The sequence below is a fragment of the Protomyctophum bolini genome (genome assembly GCF_963924005.1).
Source record: "Protomyctophum bolini genome assembly, chromosome: 10".
Taxonomy (NCBI): domain Eukaryota; kingdom Metazoa; phylum Chordata; class Actinopteri; order Myctophiformes; family Myctophidae; genus Protomyctophum; species Protomyctophum bolini.
This window is the reverse complement of record NC_137871.1, coordinates 10,497,651-10,523,205: the sequence shown is the minus strand read 5'-3', so window position 1 is coordinate 10,523,205 and position 25,555 is coordinate 10,497,651. Positions and strand designations below refer to the sequence as shown.

At 41.6% G+C, this 25,555-nt stretch overlaps 2 protein-coding genes across 3 annotated transcripts in view; one reads left to right on the top strand and one right to left on the bottom strand.

Annotated features, from left to right (window-relative positions):
- gpc4 (glypican 4) overlaps positions 1–8,575 on the top strand; it is a 48,406-nt gene extending 39,831 nt beyond the window's left edge. The window contains exons 4-9 of the mRNA XM_080774609.1: positions 1,526–1,691; positions 3,287–3,417; positions 3,530–3,676; positions 4,154–4,278; positions 4,534–4,715; positions 5,207–8,575. Coding sequence (XP_080630735.1) covers positions 1,526–1,691; positions 3,287–3,417; positions 3,530–3,676; positions 4,154–4,278; positions 4,534–4,715; positions 5,207–5,439 — 984 coding nt within the window. The 3' untranslated portion in view covers positions 5,440–8,575. The remainder of the gene's footprint in view (positions 1–1,525; positions 1,692–3,286; positions 3,418–3,529; positions 3,677–4,153; positions 4,279–4,533; positions 4,716–5,206) is intronic.
- A 7,098-nt stretch (positions 8,576–15,673) lies between these two features.
- On the bottom strand, positions 15,674–24,353 carry hs6st2 (heparan sulfate 6-O-sulfotransferase 2). 2 transcript variants are annotated; one of them, XM_080774032.1, is made up of 2 exons: positions 23,206–24,353; positions 15,674–18,606 (listed from the first exon to the last, which is right to left on the bottom strand). In XM_080774032.1, exons 1-2 carry the CDS (start codon positions 23,778–23,780, stop codon positions 17,787–17,789), a joined length of 1,395 nt encoding a protein of 464 aa, XP_080630158.1. In that variant the 5' UTR covers positions 23,781–24,353; the 3' UTR covers positions 15,674–17,786. The 2 variants fall into 2 exon arrangements, with proteins under 2 accessions (XP_080630158.1, XP_080630159.1); XM_080774033.1 differs by having other exon boundaries at positions 15,674–18,603.
- Positions 24,354–25,555: the final 1,202 nt, after the last annotated feature.

The following is a 25,555-nucleotide window of genomic DNA, read 5'->3' as shown; positions in this document are numbered from 1 at the left end:
TGAAACGCACACACACACACACACACACACACACACGCAACCACTTTTTTGTTCATAGAGGTGTACGGCACACTTGCATGAGCAAGTTCTGCGCATCACGAACCCCGATATGATGACATCAGAACATGTTTTATATTAATTTCGTTGATGGTGATTATCTTCATTTGGTGGTGGGTATATAATATATTCATTCATGTGGTGGATATTTTCATTTCGTGACTGTGTTTTCATGATGGTGCCATCTTGGTTCCAGGGCTCAGTTGCAAGGTGACCATTTTGAATCCTAAACCTGCCGCGTGTGCCAATATCACCTATGTGGGGTCACGGGTGGAAACCTTGCATGTCCAAAACGGTTCCTTTTCAGGATGCGACGCATTGTTGGCGTGTGGCTATTTTCGCTTATTTCGCTTGACTCGCTTGTATGACGGAGTAGGGCATTAAATGATGAAAAACATCTTTTGGAGAGCAGGGGCTCCATTTTCGTCACCGCTAAACCCCTTATCCCTAAACTTCGTTGCCTTTTTTTTCCTATTTTGAAAAAACTTTTTTGAATAGTTTTAGATTAGATTATAGTTTTATAGATTCTACATTGACACATTGTGAGCTTGTAGACTGGCCAATTTAACTGTTTTGCAAAATAGTAAAAAAGAAAAAAAAAGGCAACGAAGTTTAGGGATAAGGGGTTTAGCAGTGACTAAAATGGAGCCCAAAAGGTTTCTGCCCGACAGCTATGAAATAGCCAACTGTTCCTCAGTGATGACCTTGCCTAATTTACATAGACCAGTGCAGTACCTCAGCATAACATAGTTTTTTTTTTTTACAAAGCTTTTCCTGGTAAGTTGATTAGAAAGAGCCGTGATGTGCACTTGAGCTCTTTGTTGGTGTGGAAGCTTCCATGAATCCATAATGAGGTCCTAATATTGAATTATCACGAAGTAGATTCTTTGTGTGTATTGTAGCCTACTGCCTAGACCTAGAGGTTTGTAATGGAATACTTGTATGGTATAGTGTCAATACGTTTTGCCTAAACAAGCAAAATCCAAGTATTGGGATATGCGTTGATAAAGATCTTCCCTCAGGCTCTATATTTTAGTGTTGCGCGATAGCTGTTACACAACAGCTGTCTTATCAGGAGAGTTGGTCTTCCTTCTGTCCTATCGTCTTTGGCTCTGAAACTAAAGGTGAACTCATCCCTCTCCCAAAACACCCACCGTTGAAACAAGGCAACTAAACCTTGGTTGTACTTGGCAGCTCCTAGGTTGATGTGTATAAAGTGTACTGTATGAGTATGAAAGGTCCAACAGGACGGAGATAATTGATAATGTGTGAGTCCATTTCCTTGTGTTAAATGTGTAAAATATAGTCGGCCAATAAAACAGTGTGGTGGTTTTCAGTAGAATTAGAAAAACCGATCACAGACGTAAAACAATGGCCGATTTTAGTTCTCAGTGACGACCAGCTGCTGTAGACTGGCTGATCGACTGACTGACTGACTGTTGCTTATTTTTTTGCTCTGGTCCCTCAGGTCACGGCGTCACCCAGCTGTGTGCGAGCAGCCATGAAGATGCTGTACTGCCCCTACTGTTCTGGCCAGGTGGCGCTCAAGCCCTGTCAGAACTACTGTCTCAATGTGATGCGAGGCTGCTTGGCCAACCAGGCCGACCTGGACACGGAATGGAACAACTTCCTGGGTGAGGACACTTCTTCTGTTCCCATGGGCCTGTGGTTCAGGACCCCTGTTTAATTCAAATGCCATGTCTTTGTGGGACCGCGGTCTACGCTGAAAAAAACTCCAGTGTGTAAATTTAAATCTAAAGAGTGTGCAAATGTATAAACTCTCACTGTTCCAGTAACTCCTCAAGGACCCCTGGCACTTTGAAGACCAGTACCTTGAAAGCGCTCTGATCTGTGTGCTGTAATTGTTTGCTTTCAGTCTTGCCATTGGGATGACTTGTCGTAGAAGATAACTGTTATTTAACGCTGTGAACTGGGACTTACAGTACTTGAAAGGGGAAAACCCTGTGTTTCTGTCAGTCGTTCTCAAACATGTACATGTAAAGGACCCCCAATTTTAGTTTAGTTAATTTGAGTTAAAATCGTTCGCTCTGAAAAGAAAAGAAAAAAACATTCACAGATTCAAGTACACCGTTCTTCCTTTAACTTATATTTAACTTTGTTTTCAAATATTATGCTTTGTATGGTCCCATTAATATTAACCTTTTTTTTTAAAGATGCATCATTAGTCCTAATGATAGGATTATTAAGACCAGGCAATTTTCACTCTGATGGCGATATTTGCAGAATACATTATTTTCCCTCTATGGGCACAAGTTCCTGTTGCATTTTTAAAAAAAAAGCAAATCTACAAGCTCGTAGCGCTGCACTCGGTGCCGTGCTATGAGCTTGTAGATCTGCTATTTTTCAATAGCTAAAGCATAACGCCAAAAGGGGTTCCCGTCCTGAATGAGTTAAGGAATAACATGTGTTGTGTCATTGTGACCAGTCTGTATTTAGATCCAGGGTAGGAAAACTACTGTTTTACAAATATAAATAGTTTTAAATAGAGTTATTAATTCTATTAATAATTATTATTATTTTTTAAGTAGAAAAAAGCATAAACAAAAATCAATGGCTCTGAGGAAGAGCCACTCTGCTCAAAACGTCACTCTGTTGGTAATAAACCCGTTGATCATTTGGAGAATGATCCTATTCTCTTTTCAAGTAAAGTTGTCTGAGGCAGAATCCGCACCATATTGGACACTATATATTTCGCCATATTTACTGTAGTTCAGAGATCGTTGCACATACCTCTCTCCATCGGGAGAAACATAAAACATACAAACTGCAGCTTTAATTCTAACACAAATAAATGGAATATACTGTTCTCACAGTATGTTATTCCAAAAGTGTTATCTAATCCTATACAATATATTTTTAGTATTATACAATACGGTTTGCTGTTTATTTTCATGTCCCACTCGATATGGGATTACATGACAATTATTTACATGACGAGGGCTACTATATATACTTTCATAAAATACATTGTACAGTTACTACAGTATACAAGTACACACTTGTTTGGCCTCTCTTTTATTCCTGGTACACTGCTGGTTTCTGCTGCCCCCTGGTGTTGTATCGACAGCATGAAGCAGCTTGCTGTGTGCTACTGCTGCTGCTTGCTGTGTGCTACCACCAAGTGGTAGTTTCATTTGTGTTGATTGAATCAATATGGGTTTCACGACTTAACATTGTTTTCATGACATTCGATTGTTGTGTTTTTCAGATGCCATGTTAAGTCTGGCTGAGAGGCTGGAGGGTCCGTTTAACTTTGAGTCTGTGGTCGACCCCATTGACGTCAAGATCTCCGAGGCCATCATGAACATGCAAGAGAACAGCATGCAAGTGTCCCAAAAGGTCTGTAGTGACATTCATAAAGAGTGTGGGTGTTCGTAGACTTCGTACGTAGATGCGTATGTTGTACGTGACTGCATGCACGCTCACCCATTCCCTTCCCTCTGTTCTCCAGGTGTTCCAGGGGTGCGGACAACCCAAACCCAGCAAGGCTTTCCGTGCCAGTCGCTCCGTCAAAGAGCCCAGCTTCACAGGTCGTTTCCGCCCCTACAGCCCTGACGCCAGACCAACCACCGCTGCTGGCACCAGTTTAGATAGACTGGTAAGTCCACACTTACACACTTTAAAAACTCCTTTACTGCCAGCATTGATTCTGCCTTACCTCTTATCCCTAAACTTATTAGCCATATTTTACTATTTTTTAAAACCCTTTTAAAACTTCCAAAAATGTCTTCTACATCCTGGGACCCCGGTCAACCAAGTATAGGGTTTAACCCATTTTGGTGTTCATTTTGGTGTTCATCATGTCGTGCTTTAGCTATTGAAAAATAGCAGATCTACGAGCTCATAGCACGCCACCGAGTGGCGTGCTACGAGCTTGTAGGTCTGCTATTTTTTTTATTATCGAAGAGCGACTGACATAGAAGACATTTTTAGATTCTGATCTCGGGTCAGAATGGAAAACTGCCGGGATGTAGAAGACATTTTTTAGAATCTGATCTCAGGTCAGAATGGGTTAAGTGCTGCTCATGGTTTTCCCCAGTTGACTTCCTCTTTTGCTTTGTCTTTGTTCTCCCAGACAGGGGATGTCAAGAAGAAGTTAAAACACGCAAAGAAGTTCTGGTCCACGCTGCCAGACACCGTGTGTGCCGGGGAGAGGATCGCACCTGGAGACGAGTGCTGGAACGGTACAGCAAAGAGCCGGTATGCATGGATTTAAAACATCTCTCGTCGCCCCCTCGACTGATTTCAGCCATTCTTAGAAGTTTAAAGAGTATTAGAATGTAGAACACATGTTCTATTGCTTAAATTGTAAGTTAACGTTCCAAAGCATCTCAGATAGTTCATTAAAGCAAAAGGTCCAAAGCCTCGATCAGTAACGTATTCTGGTTTGACTGAATGTAGAACGGCACCAGCTTACGCCCCACTATCCCGTCGTTCGTCCCTTTTTTGTCACAGGTACGAGTCTGTCGTCATTGGAAACGGACTGGCCAATCAGGTGTCGAATCCGGACGTGGACGTGGACATCACGAAGCCGGACGTGGTGATCCGCAGTCAGATCGCCGCGCTGAAGGAGATGAGCAGCTGGCTGAAAGCGGCGCACAGCGGCAACGACATCTCTGTGGAGAACAGTGAGGACGGTGAGTTTTTCCCCCTCCGCCTGTCTGTCTGTCTGTCTGTCTGTCTGTCTCCGGTTGTATTTTCGCTCTTTTGCATGACGATGTGGTTACTCGATTTGTCGATGAAACATTTAAAGAAATGTTCTTTTTAAAATGCGCTTCTCAATTATTCAATATACATCGACAAAGTAATCGATAGAATATTCGCTAAGAAAAGAACCCATTCTGACCTGAGATCAGATTCTAAAAATGTCTGTTTGAAAATGACAGTTTTCTGAAAAAGCTATGTGTCTGTGTCAGTCGTTCTTCGATTTTTCAAAAATAGCAGACCTACAAGCACCGAGTGGCGCGCTACGAGCTTGTAGATCTGCTATTGTTAAATTGCTAAAGCATAACGTAATGCAAACACCAAAAGGGGTTCCCGTCTAAAATGGGATAAAGGCTATAGTTGCAACCTTAGGTTTTCATCATCACCGTGTCCGTGCTGAGTTTGAATTGAATTGTGTTTGCAGACGAGTCAGACGGCAGTACGGACGAAGGGAGCGGGAGCGGAAACTGTGACACTCCGCCCTGCGAGACGGACGACATTTACTTCTCCACGCCCCCCGTGGTGGCGGGGGGGCCGCGCGTCGTCCCCGTCAAAGAGAGCCGGCCGGTGGACGGAGGCCAGCGCACGTCTCAGAGCAGTCTGCTGCTGCTGGTGGCGCTGTGTGTGCTGGGCCTGCTCGCCCCACACCTCAGATAAAAAGAAAAGAAAAACACCACCGCTTGGAAAAGGAACTATGGAGCGAAGGGGAAAAAAAAACTGTCAGAGAGACTTTTTAAGACAAAAGACTGCCTTCAGGACATCAGTCTTGTCCATCGCTGGGGGGAGACTCTTATTAATATTACAATAACTTCACTTTAAAGATTTTTGTTGCTATGTTTTTTAAAGGACAGTGTACAGAGATTTTACTTTTCTTTTCCAAAAACAAACAAAAAAAAGAATTCACCTTTTTACCCTCCTTGATGTTTTTTTCCGGGGGATAGATGCTCAGTTTCCTCGCTGCCCCTCTGAGCTGTGATTCCTCCTACAACATTACAAACAGTGTTCCTTTTTATATTTGACATCTTTATTTGACAATTTAATCCCACAACTGGTTTGTTGTTTGTTTGTTGTCATGATGGTGTTTGGTTGAGCGCTGAGTGCCTGTGCTGAGACGTATCTGCATTTCTGAAAATATGTTCATTTCTGTTATCTAGAGAGCAACCAAGAAATAATGTAGCAAGTAGTCCTATGTGTGTGTGTTTGAGAGTGTGTTTGTGTATCGTTATTGCATGTGTGTGTGTATGTGTGTGTGACAGAGACTGTGCTTCCATTTGAGATGTAAGCCAGTAGAACGTTGTGAAGCCGGTGAAAGCTGAGCCGGTATGATAGCAGTTTTTATTTTATGGACTGGCCTTTCGACCTCTTGTCAGAAATACTTATGAGAGAAATGACAACACAGGCATTTAGCTAGTTCAACTACAGACGGAATCATTGTGTGGTGGAGTTTCAGGGCATGCTGTGTGCTGAACGTGCATCTGGCATGTACACAATGTCGGTAGAGACGAGCAGCGTTCTACCTGAAAGTGTCTTGGTTTAGTTTTGTGTCGTGTGGTACAGTAGGTATCCCCAGTGTTTTGGAGCAGAGACAGACCCCACCCCAACCCCCCCTTAAAGAAGGTTAGCTGACAAGGACAAGTCCCGAATGCCCTCTGGTACTGTAAACTCAGTCCATTACGGAGATCTCTTGACTCCGTAACAGTCCGACCCGTTTAAAAAAAAGGACAGGATGCGACTTGTGTGTCTGGAATGTTGGAGATAAAAACCAGATAAGAGGAACGAAAGACATGATGGCTTTGATCAAAGGAAATCAGATCAAAATGACATTTTTTTTTTAAATACAGGGTTTTATGTTGAAAGCTGTTGTAAGTTTTAGCTATTTTTACTATGAAGATATCTATTAGGTACTACAGTGAGTTTTACTGCTAGTTTTTAGGAGCTGATGGAGGGGAGTTGTCCATTTACTCTCCCCTAACCCCCAACACCACTCCACAATACAGATTAATTTACTCTCCCCTAACTCTTTAGATTAGTGAACTGAATGGGTGTAAACACACACTTAAACAGATTGACCCACTTAATTCTTACATTTTTTTTTTTTCCAACTCAAGGCAACATTGAATGTCTATCACAAGTGCTACCAAATTTGATACATGTGAGAGTATCGGAGTTTGTTGTATTTTTATAAACCTTGGTACTTATTAGCTTCGTAATGTCAGAAACAAACGAATGTAGATGTTAATGACTGCTCAAGGTATTCATTTATAATCGGTGATCTGCGCACATTTTCTAAAGTTTGTTTTGTTCAGCTCAACATTCAGTTGTAGTTTGATACTCTGGTAATTTCTCCTCTTGACATAGTATGTCATCTCCGTTTGCTTTTGTACAGTAAATTATGTAACGGCATGTTTTTATTTTTTAATGCATTTGCAAACATGCTTCCAGAAATGACAAACATAATTATCTAAAAAAAACAAAAAAAAACACACACACACACACACACACACACACACACACACACACACACACACACACACACAGTATTCAGAATACATTGATATACATAATTTAGATGGAGAAGAATATTAATTTTACAAATTAACTGACTTATTTGTACTGGTGTCAGATGTCTTGATTTAAATATGCATTTTTGTAAAAGTATATATATATGAATGGATTTAGGTTTGTGTGCAGGTCTAAAGTGATTGGCTAATGTTAAGACACGTGGTGAATACTGGACATGGCTGTTTGCTCACAATCTTTGTGCCTCTCGTGTATCATGACTGTCAGGATGATTGTACGTTTAAGGGAGACGTTCCTTATGAAATGTAAATGCTCCCGGCCGGTGATCAGTACAATCAAGAGGAAACGAACCAGTGAAGGACATCAATACATCAAGATGTTGGACTTGGAAGGACTAGATGTCCAAGGAGCAGAAGAGCTATGCAAACCCCCCCAAATGGAAAGATATCCAAGCTATGTTTCGACAACTGAATTAGGCCCCGTCTGTATTTCCACTGTTTTGGTTCCTCTATTCCCGTGTGTATCGCCAACATTTCTACAAGGGCTCGTGCATGTGTTAAGTGTCATGTGGGAGAGCATGATGAATCCCCAGCTCTCTACAACTGTGGTTCTCATTGTAGGGTCCAGGAAACCTCAGGGGTTTCTTTGACGCGGCTGCAAATGGACCCCGACAGGTCTGTAACTCTGAGAGCATACAAATGGAACCAAATGGACCCTTAATGGGTCGATTTGTTTTCATTTGAATGCTCTCAAGAGTTGTTGGGGTTCGAGAGTTTTGAGAACCACTGGTCTACATTACAACTCCCAAGCGGGTGAGATGTTTGGGATGATGATGATGGTGGTTGTGGTGTGATGAATGTCTGTGCTTGCGGGCCACAAGGTGGCAGCATTTCCCAGCTGGCTGGAAGCCTTCCAGCTGCAGGGAGTTTTTCCATCTGATCCAGAGAGACGACTAAAGTCTGGTGACTATTTAAGTTGAGCTAGAATCAGAAGAAGAACCTCCTCCATCTGCCTTTGGCCCACAAGTACGGTTTCGGACTCTTATTCTGAGAGGAGAGCGAATGACTGAAAAGAATCAACAATATGTAAATATAAGGAGCAGCCGTTTTAGATGTCTCTAAAAGAGGCCATCAAAGTCCATCAGATTTTTACTTGTCAGAGTATCTCCTAAATGTTATGGAAAAAACAAGATGACATAGATGTTAAATTGTAAGAGAAAAGGTATATTAAACATTTCCTAGTCTTGTTCAAATAAAGACTGCCAATATTTAAATGGTTGTGGGTGTTTTTTTGCGGAGGCGTTTGCAAATATACTCTCTCCTTTTGGGATAATTAGCTGGTTTATAAAGTATTATTTTACGACATAGTATAGTATGCTGTCATCAAACCATGATTTTCATCACCTTTTTATCGTGGAAAACCATTAAAAACGTTTTTCCAGTGTTCGAAAGTAACTATGTAAAAGTACTGTAGGCCTACTTAGCCCAAGTACAATTTTGAGCTATTTGTACTTCACTCAAGTATTCAATTTCCAATACTTTTACAAATACTCCACTACATCTCAGAGGCAAATATTGTACTTTTATTCCACCACAATTATTTCAAAACTTAAGTGACTGATTACTTTGTAGATTTTGATTATTACAAAACATACACCACCTCTTCAGCCTATAATCCCTATATACATTTCGGCCATTTGAAAATAGACGATCTACAAGCTCACGTCCACCACTCAGTGGTGGGAAAAAAATCACACCCGTGTGAAGGGGGGGGGGGGCGGAAGCTCCAGACCCACAGGAACGCACCCAGGGTACCGGAGGAATTGCGGAGTGTTGCGGAAAAATTGCGTAGTGTTGCGGAAAAATTGCGGAGGAATTGCGGAGTATTGCGGAGGAATTGCGGAAAAATTGCGGAGTGTTGCGGAAAAAACGAATTGCTGAAAATTTTAAATTTTGAAATTGCGGAAATTGCGGAAATTGTGGAAATTGGAAATTGCGGAAATTGAGGAAATTGAGGAAATTGGAAATTGCGGAGGAATTGCGGAGAATTGCGGAAAAAACGAATTGCTGAAATTTTTAAATTTTGAAATTGCGGAAATTGGAAATTGCGGAACTTGTAGAAATTGAGGAAATTGGAAATTGCGGAAATTGGAAATTGCGGAAATTCTTAAAAGAAAGGCCTTTGGAACTGACAGGAGTTGACAACTGATGTTTTTTTTGTTTTTGTTTTTCACTTTCTGATATAAACTGGAATGTTATGATTTCAGGTATGACACTTCATGGCAGTCCATATGGATAACTTATTCAGTCTAAAATGCCTCCACATTTTATATAAAGATATCCTGTAATGTATTTTTAGATTTGTTTTCTACAGTGCAACCAAACAAACATGAGCCCATTATGCAAACAGCAGTGGTAAAAACACAGCTGTGTTGTGACGTCCCAACAGGTTTCTTCCACCGTGTACTGTATGTATGTGCTTGTGCATGCGAGTGGTATTTAGGCTGCCATGTTGAAAACGGAGACAATAAATGAATCCCTGTAATGCAAACACGTAAACACAGACACACGCGCACACATTGACCCGACAATATTGCCATAACCAAATATACTGTACTGTAGACTTTCCACATACCGGTACAATATTTTTTTTCCCTTTCTTTTATTATTGCTTCGTCTTCATGGCACAAATGATAGAAACAATACAATGATACTCATACTATTATTATTATTGTTTTCTTTTGCCATGCAAGCCTACAACAGTACTGCATCTAGATTAGCTTATATTACACAGAGGGGGGAGTGGGGCTGATTACTATCTGCAACTACAGCTGCTTGTACAAGTGAGATTAGTATGAGGATACAAAAAAAGGATTATATTATAATCATACAAAATAATGGTTATGATAGTAATTGCAATAATAGAAAAACAACAAACAAAAAAAAAAAAACATTCTCAGGGTGTCTCAGAAACTGTGAAAATAAAACAGGGAAGCCGTTTCTGACATTCATTCCTTCAGGGATTGTATATATATTCACATACATACACATGTGTATATATATATATATATATATTTATAGCCCATGTTTTTTGAAATTTTGGAAAAAAAAGTTAGCCTCGTTTCTCATCATTTTGGACCGTGGGCTATAGCCCATATCGTACGGCATACTATAGTGCGCAGTTTTTCATCATTTTTGAGGATTTGAAAAAAAAAACGAAATGACAAAAACGATGGGTTATAGCCCATGTTTTTTGAAATTTTGGAAAAAAAAGTTAGCCTCGTTTCTCATCATTTTGGACCGTGGGCTATAGCCCATATCGTACGGCATACTATAGCGCGCAGTTTTTCATCATTTTTGAGGATTTGAAAAAAATGACGAAATGACAAAAACGATGGGTTATAGCCCATGTTTTTTGAAATTTTGGAAAAAAAAGTTAGCCTCGTTTCTCATCATTTTGGACCGTGGGCTATAGCCCATATCGTACGGCATACTAAAGCGCGCAGTTTTTCATCATTTTTGAGGATTTGAAAAAAATGACGAAATGACAAAAACGATGGGTTATAGCCCATGTTTTTTGAAATTTTGGAAAAAAAAGTTAGCCTCGTTTCTTATCATTTTGGACCGTGGGCTATAGCCCATATCGTACGGCATACTATAGCGCGCAGTTTTTCATCATTTTTGAGGATTTGAAAAAAATGACGAAATGACAAAAACGATGGGTTATAGCCCATGTTTTTTGAAATTTTGGAAAAAAAAGTTAGCCTCGTTTCTCATCATTTTGGACCGTGGGCTATAGCCCATATCGTACGGCATACTATAGCGCGCAGTTTTTCATCATTTTTGAGGATTTGAAAAAAATGACAAAATGACAAAAACGATGGGTTATAGCCCATGTTTTTTGAAATTTTGGAAAAAAAAGTTAGCCTCGTTTCTCATCATTTTGGACCGTGGGCTATAGCCCATTTCGTACGGCATACTATAGCGCGCAGTTTTTCATCATTTTTGAGGATTTGAAAAAAATGACGAAATGACAAAAACGATGGGTTATAGCCCATGTTTTTTGAAATTTTGGAAAAAGAAGTTAGCCTCGTTTCTCATCATTTTGGACCGTGGGCTATAGCCCATATCGTACGGCATACTATAGCGCGCAGTTTTTCATCATTTTTGAGGATTTGAAAAAAATGACGAAATGACAAAAACGATGGGTTATAGCCCATGTTTTTTGAAATTTTGGAAAAAAAAGTTAGCCTCGTTTCTCATCATTTTGGACCGTGGGCTATAGCCCATATCGTACGGCATACTATAGCGCGCAGTTTTTCATAATTTTTGAGGATTTGAAAAAAATGACGAAATGACAAAAACGATGGGTTATAGCCCATGTTTTTTGAAATTTGGGAAAAAAAAGTTAGCCTCGTTTCTCATCATTTTGGACCGTGGGCTATAGCCCATATCGTACGGCATACTATAGCGTGCAGTTTTTCATCATTTTTGAGGATTTGAAAAAAATGACGAAATGACAAAAACGATGGGTTATAGCCCATGTTTTTTGAAATTTTGGAAAAAAAAGTTAGCCTCGTTTCTCATCATTTTGGACCGTGGGCTAAAGCCCATATCGTACGGCATACTATAGCGCGCAGTTTTTCATCATTTTTGAGGATTTGAAAAAAATGACGAAATGACAAAAACGATGGGTTATAGCCCATGTTTTTTGAAATTTTGGAAAAAAAAGTTAGCCTCGTTTCTCATCATTTTGGACCGTGGGCTATAGCCCATATCGTACGGCATACTATAGCGCGCAGTTTTTCATCATTTTTGAGGATTTGAAAAAAATGACGAAATGACAAAAACGATGGGTTATAGCCCATGTTTTTTGAAATTTGGGGAAAAAAAGTTAGCCTCGTTTCTCATCATTTTGGACCGTGGGCTATAGCCCATATCGTACGGCATACTATAGCGCGCAGTTTTTCATCATTTTTGAGGATTTGAAAAAAATGACGAAATGACAAAAACGATGGGTTATAGCCCATGTTTTTTGAAATTTTGGAGAAAAAAAGTTAGCCTCGTTTCTCATCATTTTGGACCGTGGGCTATAGCCCATATCGTACAGCATACTATAGCGCGCAGTTTTTCATCATTTTTGAGGATTTGAAAAAAATGACGAAATGACAAAAACGATGGGTTATAGCCCATGTTTTTTGAAATTTTGGAAAAAAAAGTTAGCCTCGTTTCTCATCATTTTGGACCGTGGGCTATAGCCCATATCGTACGGCATACTATAGCGCGCAGTTTTTCATCATTTTTGAGGATTTGAAAAAAATGACGAAATGACAAAAACGATGGGTTATAGCCCATGTTTTTTGAAATTTTGGAAAAAAAAGTTAGCCTCGTTTCTCATCATTTTGGACCGTGGGCTATAGCCCATTTCGTACGGCATACTATAGCGCGCAGTTTTTCATCATTTTTGAGGATTTGAAAAAAATGACGAAATGACAAAAACGATGGGTTATAGCCCATGTTTTTTGAAATTTTGGAAAAAAAAGTTAGCCTCGTTTCTCATCATTTTGGACCGTGGGCTATAGCCCATTTCGTACGGCATACTATAGCGCGCAGTTTTTCATCATTTTTGAGGATTTGAAAAAAATGACGAAATGACAAAAACGATGGGTTATAGCCCATGTTTTTTGAAATTTTGGAAAAAAAAGTTAGCCTCGTTTCTCATCATTTTGGACCGTGGGCTATAGCCCATATCGTACGGCATACTATAGCGCGCAGTTTTTCATCATTTTTGAGGATTTGAAAAAAATGACGAAATGACAAAAACGATGGGTTATAGCCCATGTTTTTTGAAATTTGGGGAAAAAAAGTTAGCCTCGTTTCTCATCATTTTGGACCGTGGGCTATAGCCCATATCGTACGGCATACTATAGCGCGCAGTTTTTCATCATTTTTGAGGATTTGAAAAAAATGACAAAATGACAAAAACGATGGGTTATAGCCCATGTTTTTTGAAATTTTGGAAAAAAAAGTTAGCCTCGTTTCTCATCATTTTGGACCGTGGGCTATAGCCCATATCGTACGGCATACTATAGCGCGCAGTTTTTCATCATTTTTGAGGATTTGAAAAAAAAGACGAAATGACAAAAACGATGGGTTATAGCCCATGTTTTTTGAAATTTTGGAAAAAAAAGTTAGCCTCGTTTCTCATCATTTTGGACCGTGGGCTATAGCCCATATCGTACGGCATACTATAGCGCGCAGTTTTTCATCATTTTTGAGGATTTGAAAAAAATGACGAAATGACAAAAACGATGGGTTATAGCCCATGTTTTTTGAAATTTTGGAAAAAAAAGTTAGCCTCGTTTCTCATCATTTTGGACCGTGGGCTATAGCCCATATCGTACGGCATACTATAGCGCGCAGTTTTTCATCATTTTTGAGGATTTGAAAAAAATGACGAAATGACAAAAACGATGGGTTATATATATATATATATATATATATATATATATATATATAGTAGTGCCTTTTTTTTAGAAAAGAAAATGACAAACACACAAGGGCTGCATTCTCTGAATGCTGTGCTGTGCAAATAACAGGTATATACACCCTCCCTCCCCCCCCCGCCCCCCCTCCACACTACCATGCTGACATTTCTCACCAACGCAGACACATACTGTACACACGTCTGTGTGCATTATCACGCTCACACACATTCACAAAGCCTCTGTTCGCAGGCTCGTTCAGAGCATTTTTCTAAAAAACAGAAATGCCATAAGCCGCCCACCATAAACAAGACAACAGGCTGCTGGGCTCTTAATCTCTACGAAGAGGAAGCGTGTATGAACAAAGTAAGTATCAAAGTTGTGACACAGGCCGGTCCACATCCATCTCCAGGCGTGGCCTGCCTCACATGGTCTTTCTCCTAGCCCCTTTCCTAAATGCAATCATCACTGACTGGACACAGCAAAAAAAGCCTTTTTACTTTTAGTGTTATCCTTCCCCAACTAGGTCAGGAAACTGATGCTTTTTTTTCCTCCATCAACTGACCACAGAGACCAGGATATCCCACGAATCACAAGCCACTTTAAAAATATAATAAGACCTACGAATTAGAACTGGGTACCCGCCAAAGTGCTCGGCAGAGTAAATATTCCCGCCACAGCCAAACAATACTAGCATTTGGCTCTAGCTAACAAAGGGTGGACTAAACACCAGAATAAAGACAAAGGAGAAGGCAATATGAAAAAAAAAGGAAATAAAAAAAGAAGCGCCTTTCAGGCTTTGGGGCAAATCATCTGCATCTCACCCACAACAAGTTGGACTTTTTGAAGCAAAATTGTATCTGCAGTTCTTAACTGTGTGATCTGCCTTCCTCAATCTATCTCCAACCACGAAATAAAAGCTCACAGGGGTGAGACGTCTTTCCATGGACAGGAAAGACCGTCTATAGCCCAATTCACACTTGGATGCGACTACTAGCTCACAACACACTGACATCCACGTGAGCTTGTAGGTCTGCCATTCTCGGTGTGTGCCACTGATGTGCAACCAAGCAACAATCTCATTGTGTGAGCTGTTCATTTTCGGTTCAAGCTACCAGCCTTAGTCAACAAATAAAGTACAACTCTGCATTGGTAGCATTTGGCAAGACAACTTTAGAAGCTACGATCATCGATCAAGTACTGAATGATGGATCATCTTGATGCACTTTGGCAACATCGGCCTTCACTGGCAACCATGTTAGCCCCTCTAGCTCGGTTCACGGATGTTGCTAAATGACCGCTTGAATCTACTCCAGCTAGATTCTAGAATACTGGGAAACATGCCTTGATGGTGTCAGGTAAATCCTTACAAACTGCCACTCATTTACCAATAAGCAGGATGTGGTGTGCTGTATGCCTTTTCATCACATTCGGCATAGTGGTAAATGGTTAGGTTTTGTAGCTTTCCCGATAGTGTCCTCTGGTCCAATCTGTAGAGGGAAAAAATATATATATTGTCCGTGGCCAATCATGCTTTAGTTTTAGAGATGGGACACATCGCTGGACAAACCCAACCAAGTGCCTACCTATGTACCTACTGCCCCCATAAATCCCCCAAAGATTAACACACACACACACACACACACACACACACACACGTGCATGAAGTGAATTGGAAATAGAGTGGCAATGTGACTTGGCAAAATTAGTTTAATGTCGTTTAATGCAATCAGATATGACTTTTCTGTTTGGATTTAAGGGCCATCAAGACCAGACCAGTTTTTTGCCACTCGGTAGACGTTCCCGCATAACTTCCGGGTATGTCACGCGCACCCTCTATATTTTCCAGGTGCAGCACAAAGTACACTACACAACAATAAGGTAGTTATATTCTTTAATAGTTTAATATATTAAAAAAGCATACATGGGACACAGTAAATGTATGACATTAGCAAGTATGCTACACAAAGTACACATTGAGGTAAGTATAAAAATTCCATCCTCCACCATGAACTAAAGCAACTTCATAACTGTTCTGCATTTTCTTCTAATGCATTTTAGACAAACAGATTTTAGTCTTCATAAATATGTAGTTACAAGCAGTATCTTATCCCTCTCTCACACACACACACACACACACCTCCATTTTTCAACTTCGTTCTTTTTATAAATCAGTGCTATTGAACACCCTTTACGTCTGTGTGTGGGGTTTTACAAAATATTGAACCAATGAATGAAAAGTATTAAAAAGCGCTTTTGACTAAACTTCCTAACCTAACTCCATTGGATTCTCAAACTGTCGTTCAAACCACATTACTCCAACTTTGGGGATTACTTTTTTTCCCCCCATCATTAACTTTGTCATTCTAATCAATGGACAAAATGACTAACTCCACATAAATGGTCAAAAATCTCCTAACTCAACTTGAGTTGTACAGGTACAAGTAGGGTTTAATATTTCCCCCGGATTTGGCTCATTTTAAATCCCGGGAATTTGTCGATCTTTTTCCGGGCTACCCGGGAATTCCCGACGAAAACAAACGCAAAAAAGTGCCCACTAAAATGCATTTATACGTACATATTTCATATTTGCAATAGAATAGTGATATTTTATTGTTTAAAACGTTTTATTTGAACGAATTATGAACATATAAAATGATTTTACCTAATTTAAAATATTACTAATGTATATAGGCCTATACGCTATTCAGAAAAAAGTGACACTTAAGTCACCCGCAGGTATTTAAATACCGCTTACGTTGATCCATATAAATATCAACAAACATGTTTGAAAATGATGGGAGGGTTCAGATTGGATATTTGACCACTCACAGATCAGGTGGAAAAACACGCTCTGTGTATCACCATATCAACTTTGATGATATGTGTTTTTTTTTTTATTCCTATTTCCTGAAAAGTTAATATTTTTGACCTAGTTGTTGTGTGTGTGTGTGTGTGTGTGTGTGTGTGTGTGTGTGTGTGTGTGTGTGTGTGAACGACTGACATTTTTAGAATCTGATCACATCTCAGGTCAGAAATCAGAATGGGTTAATCAGACCAGTGTGTGTCCAGTGGAGACCTCGTATGAATCTAATCGCAGGTCAGAATGGGTTAAAAACAAATTGTCCATTATGCTGCATCTTATTAACCTGGTTAACCACTCCCCTTGAAGACATTGCACAATGCAAAAATGTGATTTCAAGGGGAAGTGGTTAACCAGGCTAGCATCTCATGACAGCCATGAGAATACTCTAAAAGCCTGGAGTGTTGTGAAAGTTAGGGCTATTGGCAGCTTGGACCAACCTTCATGTTATGTAAAGGACGCATTGTGGCCACAATAATGATTTGTGACAAAGTAATACAATCAAAAATCAATAAATAAATGTGCATAAATTAAAACTGGCCATCGTGGACACAAAACAATGTAGCTAGTACCAAGCAAACTGGTTGACATGGCAAACCTGGAATACTCATCAAATATTAATCACTTTATCCCTTACCTATATAGTTGACCGGGGTCACCAGGGCTCTATACCAGCTCAGTGGTGTTGTGGTTAAGAGTGTCCATCCTGGGACTGGGAGGTCGGGGTTCGATCCGGGTCATACCAAAGAAAACTGGGACCCAATGCCTCCCTGCTTGGCACTCAGCATCAGAGGTTGGATCGGGGGGTAAGTCCCTGCGACATACTAGTGCCATGTCCAGGGGGTGTACAACAAGCTGCCTCACGCTACAGAAACAGGAGATAACATTTTTTTGATTTACAAGCTTGCAGTATGTTGTATCACAGAGCTTTGTGAGCGTGTAAATCTGCTATTTTCTGCTAATGCTTGCCTCCAGAATAGGGAGGCTGGGTTTCAAGTGGTTATAACCAATAACCCTAGCATCCCAGTTCCGGGGGGAACATTTGCCAAAAACAGCCACGTTGTGTTGTGAGCTTGAAGATCGGCTAGTTTAGGCGAAGAGATTAGTGTTTTAGTGGTTAAGACCCCCCTATTCCCACTACCATTGTTCCACATTGTCCAGGTAATCCTCTATAGTACCGTTCTCTTCTAGAGCCCACCACTGTGGGAGCTGCACCTCAGGCTCCACTGTCTCTCTGTTGGCCCCTCTCTGCTTTGTCTCCGTCGGGGGAGGACGGCCCTCAGGCGTCATTGGGGGCCTCGTCGGCCACCCCAGCCTCGGCGACAGTCGCCCCCGAAGCCGTCGCCTCCTCTCCTGGTGCCTCCTCTCCCTGGCCTGCCTTCGCTCCTGCTTCCGCGCTGCCTGGAAGCGCTGGAGGAACAGGTCTCTGGCATACTCGTACAGCTCCACGTCCCAGCGGTTCATCTGACGGATCCTCCTCTGCGTCTCTGGAGCCACCTCCACGCTGGCGGCCCGCGTGCCGTTGAGCTGGGTGAACGGCGCAATAAACTCCAGGTGGAAGGCACGCTCGAAGAGGTACTGCGTCTTGCGCTGGTACTCGGTCAGCCCGTAGAAGGCCATCCCCCGCAGGTTGCGCTTGGCACTCTCCAGCAGCACGCCCCAGCGCTCATCCTCAGTCATGGTGGAGACGTTGTAGCAGCCCACCAGGCTGAGGTCGGCCAGCATGCGGGTTTGCCGGTTGCTCGCCAGGTTGTAGGGACAGTCCATGAACTCCTCCAGGGAGCAGCCCGACCAGTCGTCTCCAGGGTAGCAGCTCGGCAGTTCGGACAGTGTGGGGGCTCGTCCGTCACACACGTGCAAGGAGGCCTTCCATGTAGCTCCACGCTGCACGTGGCGCCACTCACTCAGGTAGCGCCACACAGGATCCCGTAAGATGGTGATGTAATAGTAGTTCCTACTGGAAAGAGAAGATGGGACAAGGGACACAGTAAAGATATTAAGTCAATTGGCTATTACTTTTTTCTTTTTTTTTGAGCGATGCCTCCGCTCCATTGCGGAGCTATGTGTGTCCATATGTCTGTCCCTGTGTCTTTATGTATGTCCAAGCATGGAAAGCTGCACCACCTAAAGTGGCCAGTAGAGTACAGCACAGAGTTAAGTGGCACAGAGTACAATACAGTAGAAAGCACAGTGCACTACATTACAGTATACACTATAGAGCGTCGCAGTCCCTCCCCTTTCATAACGACGCCAGGCCCAGGAAATAATTCCCAATGCATTTTTCTCATAGACGGCCTGAAAAATTGTGTTTGATCTACAAGCTCGTAGCGCGCCACCGAGTGGCACGCTATGAACTTGTAGGTCTGCTATTTTTGAAAAATCAAAGAACGACTGACATAGAAACATAGCTTTTTCAGAAAACTGTCAGGATGTAGAAGACATTTTTAGAATCTGATCTCAGGTCAAAATGGGTTAAATAAATACTTTTTGAAATGTCTATGAGGAAAATTAACGGGGAATCATTTCCTGGGCCCTGGTAGGGGGCGGACTGCGACTCTCTATACAGACCACAGTACAGCAACTATAACAATAAATGTATAGTTGCACCGCTCACTTCACACAGGTGTGATTATTTATATTTATTTATTTTACTTTTTGAGGCACTTGTCCTTCGGATAAGTACGTTTCCGGAGCGTGAGCACACGCAAATACATTTTAAATCAACTAACTGTTAAGTTGGTTTTGGTGAATACATGCTTGCCTTGAATATTAGATGAATATTCTCAGTAACGTTTACAAATGAATAGCCCTAGAATGTCTGTGATCTTATCCACGCACTGTTATCAGACTGACGTCATCTGTATTTTAACTTGTAGCACTGCGTGTGCACTCACCCAATAATGAATACCTAAGACTTGGAGTCGTTTTGGGGACTAGCTTTGTATTCATTCAAAAGTTCTGGCAGAAAACATGCATTTAGTAAAATATCTCCAACTTTTCCACAAGCTGGACTGAACATGTATGGAGCACACAGAATAGGTTGTGAGATCAATTACCCCACACACCAATCGCAACACACCTGTCAAGTGTCAATGCACCCCATACATTTGTGCTTCCCAAACATTGACTGTTCCCAAAGGAAGTTTTTATATTCTCAGTCCAGCTTTTCCTTGTGGAAAAGTGGCCATATTCTTCTCAACACACATTTTTTTGACAGAACCTTCAAATGGATATGAAACTAGGACAATATCTGACTCTTAAGTCTTACAAATGAATAACTGGGTGAGTACACAAGCAGTGCTACAATTCTAAATGCCGACATGGTCAGTCTGCTAACCGTGTGCAGATATGACCTATCTAGCCCAAGATTTAGACACTCGTAGCGTATTTTTCGATTCTGACGTCACCACTCTCCACGAGAGTCTAAGCTACATTATGCCTTATTTCTGGTCGCGAGTAACTCTTAACTTGTACAAATGCAAAATCTAAGCTGCTTTCCCTGCGGCCCCACTTGTCCGGTTTGTGTGCGCCCAGCAATTACAACCTGTACTGTAGATCTGTAGTTTTCAATAAAAAAATATGTTTTGATCCACTCCGTCTCGGAAGAATACGCTACGAGTGTCTAATTCCTGGGCTAGGACCTATCTATGGCTGTGTATTTGGAATACATGAATTGTATGTAAGATCACAGACATTCTAGGACTATTAACAATATTGGAAAGGTGATTATTAGGAAAGCCAGACAATATTGTTGGCTGCTATAGAGCGCCGCAGTCCCGCCCCCTTTCATGACGACGCTAGGACCAGAAGTGAATTCCTCATTATTTTTTCCCATAAACATTTCAAAAACTATTTATTTAAAGACGATTACGCCACGGAAAAAGCCAACTCGAGTTGTGACAAATCACGACGACAAACAACATTTTGGGCCGAACAAATAATTACAAAGAAGAAAACTTATACTGGTGTAGCCACTAGCCAGTATAAGTTTGTAATTATTTTAGGGGGACGGACACTATCCTAAAGTGGGGCTCTTCGGTGCCACTGAAAATATCAGAGGAGCCGAAATCATTTCGGCACTAGTACCGCAGTAAATACCCATTCGAGTTCAATTTGTTGGCCGTGAAGCCAAGGAAACACCGGGAGTTTGGAAGCCACCCAAATTTCCAAATGCTTGTGACCGGGACAAGATCTCGCCAGAGCGGATACAGATACAGTAGCGGTCTCTCACTGTGATCTGGCTGCAGCAGCACTAGTATTGTCAGACCAGGGCAAGCGAGTAAATGCGAGGTACACAGTACACAAGTCACAAACTGTTGCTTTTCGGCAATAAATATGCCACGTAGTTGTTCAATATTAATATTAGTATGTAGCATTCATCTGACCTGTGCATATTTTGAAGCTCAAAAGCACTACTTTGTCACCTGTTGGTACCCTAAACAGACAGACATAGGGAGCCTAAGCAGACACAATAGGGACACACATTGCTGTGCATTGGAGTGGCTGCACCACTCACAAACGGCACATCGCGGTCTGAATGAGCCGTGTTTGAACACACCACAGTACAACATAGTGTTGGATGCACTGGAGGAGATGGCTGCTCTGAAACTGCAAACAGGGCACAGGGCTTGCATGACAGACTGAAACAAGGAAGTGTTGTACTGAGCCTCTCATGCTTGGCCAAGATGTTATCGCCGAATTGGAGATGCTAAATGTGTGTTTACAGAAAAGAAGCCAGACAGTGGCTTTCTGTAGTCTCCACAGTCCAAGACAGTTTAAAGACAAAAAGGGGCTCTCTGACCACTTTGATAAGATATTTGAGAAGGCACAAGGTATGTGTGAACGACTGTCTCTAGCCCATTTTGGGCGGGAACCCATTTTGGTGTTAGCATCATGTCGTGCTTTAGCTATTGAAAAATAGCAGATCTACAAGCTCATAGCATGCCACCAAGTGGTGCGCTACGAGCTTTTAGGTCTGCTATTTTTGGGAAATCGAAGAGCGACTGACGTAGAAGACATTTTTTTAATCTGATCTCAGGTCAGAATGGAAAACTGTCAGGATGTAGAAGACATTTTTAGAATCTGATCTCAGGTCAGAATGGGTTAAAGCCCATTGTTTCGCCACGCAATCCTAAACCCCGGCCAAAGATATTCTGGGCCGGCTGCTGCAGTGACACTGTCCGCAAATACCCTGAACTGGATAAAGACAATTTGGAAATTCAATTAGCCATGTTTAAAAAGTACAAAGTCAAAACAACTGCAGATGAAAACTCTACAAGAAATGAGTCCTGAGATGCGTGAGCTATTCAAAGACAGAGACATTAATTTTGTCAGATTGGTGTTGGTGGTGGCCATTTCATCTCTCTGCCGAGGCACAGCACAGCTTTAGTGGGCTGCGTAGGTTGAAAACGTGGTTGCAATCTACCATGGATCAAAAAAGACTCAATGGTGTTGCTGTATGCCATATTCACAAAGAGAGGTTAGCCAAAGTGGACAGAAGAGACATTGCTCAACAATTTGTGCAGGGGAATGATAGGAGGTCGGTATTTGGGTCCTTCAAGGAGCCTACTCCTGGTCATAGTCAGTGATGTTACTTGGCTGCACAAGTCATATGCTCTTTAGTCATTTCATGATTCTGTACTGTTGAAAATGTAACGCTCTACTGCAGATTGATTTCATTTAAAAATCACACCCGTGTGAAGTGAGGGGCGCTCTTGTCATCACACATCATCATGCATCATCTCATACTAGCTCATCAGAATGCCTGTTGCCTGTGATTGGTTTCAGCCGATTTGCTCGTTTAAATATGACGTAGATGTTCCCTTCAATGGCGACCTAATTTCTCCGTTCATTGTTAATCTTGAAACATTTGGGGACAAAAGCTGTATATATGTAGGAGTAGGAGGGCCCTCAAAAAAATCCATGTGCATTCACTGCATTGCATTTCATTCATTAAAAAAAACAATTACATTTTAAACCATCCGTCTGCAGTAGAATGCATTCATTTAAAAAAAATCCATGTGCATTTCATTACTTCTGTTGATCAATTGACTAGTTTACCCGTTAACTGTTCCATATGTTTATAATTGCATGGATTATGTCTATCATGTCTAACCCACTGTAATAGACACACACCACAACTGTACTGTACAGGTTCTCAAAATGCAAAGGCACACTAGGGTGCTGTGAAGATTTCATGCAGTTAATTGAATAAAATCCTATTTGAATTGATATAGACATGAATTCATGTGCATTTCATTCATCTAATACATCTGTATTTCATTTTAATAATCCATCTGTAGTAGACTTAATCGGGTAAGGACTTGCTTTACTGAATCTGTGTTAGCAGTGCTTTGCCTTGAAATCTGTGGAAAACATAACACATCTGTCCTCAGGGATGTCCCTTCTCATCCTACCTTAGACTCACACAAGATGAACAGCTTCTATATATATCAAGTATTTTCTGATACAAAATGTTGCTGCTTGTACTGTACCTGTATGACTACAAGGGACATAATCACTCTTGATTCTTATGTTTGTACTATTACTAACTCACCTAGGCAGGGTGGTCTTGGGGGTTTCACCATTTGTGTCCATGCGTGTTGGGACACAGTTGATGAGTTCTGTCCAGTCCGCATGAAGTCCACAACTCCAACCGGTGGAGAACCGAGAGAAGAGCCACGTTTCTCTTCTGCCAGGCCGGTAACAGGTGCATTTCTTCTGCCCTGCGTGACATTCACACGGCCGCTCCAGCTGAATGTTGCGCACCAGGTGGCGACCAAACGTCGTGCCCCCCGTCTTCTGGATGTGCAGAAACACTATGACGTCCTCGCCTTTGATGTCAAAGTCCACGACGGGGTTTAAGTCGGCTTTTGAGAAGTTGAATCGAGCGACGAAGCGGACCAGAGCCCCGTCCTCACTTGAGTACGGGTCCGTACCTTGTGTGTCGCTGCTGAATCCGGGATGGCTGGCACCGCGGGGGGCATTGCCCGGTGCCCAGAAGCCCAGGTGCAGAAGCTGGCAGTCGGAGCTGCTGGGACAGACGTATTGGAGTACAATGACGCCGAAGAGAACCAGCATCAACAGGAGGATCAGGACCCGGTGGTTCTGGCTGCTGGATTTCTCATCCATCTTCCCACCGGGAGAGGGACAGTTCAACTTTTGATGAATTGAACATGGTGGACTCTCTTGTAAACAAGTGTAATGCTTAATTGGGTCGTCCACTCACAGTTAACAGTCTTTGTATTGAGTTTGTGCTTGAAATGTACTGTAATTCTGCAAACTGTTAATAAATATTTTAATCAATCAATAAAAACAATAAAACATCACTAAAGCAGTTCGGGCCCCTCCTGGGGGGCAGTTTAGTTTAGATTCCACACACGAGCCATCGAGTTGTATTATAACCAAGGGAATATAGCCTAATAATTAATAACTATACGGTAGCAGCTACCAAAACAATAACAAAGCTGTTGCTATACTTGCTAACGTTAGCTTAGCACTGATTTCATGCGATTAAAAGGACGATTCGCCCCACCCGTAACGCGGTTACAACATTATATATTTACTATAATTCCAGCACTAGAGTTGCAATGAAGACTGTTGCATTTAAGTTTTGTAGTAAAAGTTACTACAGTCTTTATCTCACAAAATGTTACGCTAGATAGTCGTCCGGTCTAATCCTGCCCAGTGCCCACCGAGCTGGGATCCTGCGCTTTCTTCCTAAATCCCCAGAAGTCTGTGCGCTGGATCCCATAGCCAGAACGGACGTCAGCTAAAGCCTTGGGAAAGCCTTCCTCCGAGGTGGTGGAAAGCCTGGTGATGGTGATAGCGCACTGAGCGCACTGTGCAATGCAAACTAATAGGCGAGTGCGCTCCCGGTGCGCATTTCCGAACGCACCCCAGATTAGTACGAAGCGGTATGACGTATGAGTATGAAGCCAGCCAGAGCTAGCCTGGCGCAGCCACACTTCACCCGCCTATATGCATATAGGCAGCCCACAGCGCAGTGGTATATTAGTATCGCAACGCGAGGCTAAGCCAGAGCCATAGAGGAGTTACGACATTGAGGGGCAGAAAACAGCCCGGGCACGTGGTTCATGTAACTCGTTTGTCACTGTAAAAATTGAATTGAATTGAAAATTGAATTGAATTGAATTGTAAAGCCAATAGAAGTCTATATAGAAGAGAAGAGATAAATCATAAATGCCTTATTTAAGTTAACGCTGATGAATCTGATTAAGTGTTGTACTAACTATAACACTGTGTGGTAGTTAATTGCTCATGTGTTTTAATGATAGACATATTGGTGCATCATAAACATTAGAATAAATGTATTTTTTAGGCTATAATATGGGGTGCAAATTAAATTAATAGTGAAGTGAAAGGGCTATAATGGACACACATTTGGCCAACCCACTGGATTTTCTTTCTGTTTATTAAAGAGCTGTATAACCACTGTAAACAAATAGCCTACTCTAATGATTATTATCAGAATAGTGCTTGGTATCAAAACACTTGTCTTAACCAACAATATAAATTATCCTACCCTACCTTTATGTAGGCTATGAGAATAATGAGTAATCTAAATGTTTATACGTTTTCTTTGGGTAATACTTAGCTCTGGTCCATAGCTCTAATGCGCGCATTATTTACTGCGCAGGGCAGAATCGTAGAAGCAGTAGAAGGCTATGGACCAGAGCTAGGTAAGGTAATACTATAATATTGAAATGCTTAAATAGCCCTCCTCCTCGCATTATTGTTTTGTACACCAGTTGTCTTGGCAGGCAGGCGCAGAACAATGCTCATCTCCTCCTCATCTAGCTGAGGACCCTCTGGAGCCCCATAAGGACAACTCCTGCCCTGGGGGATCCTTTCCATGGACCCCAGTTTTAAAACTGGAGGTTATG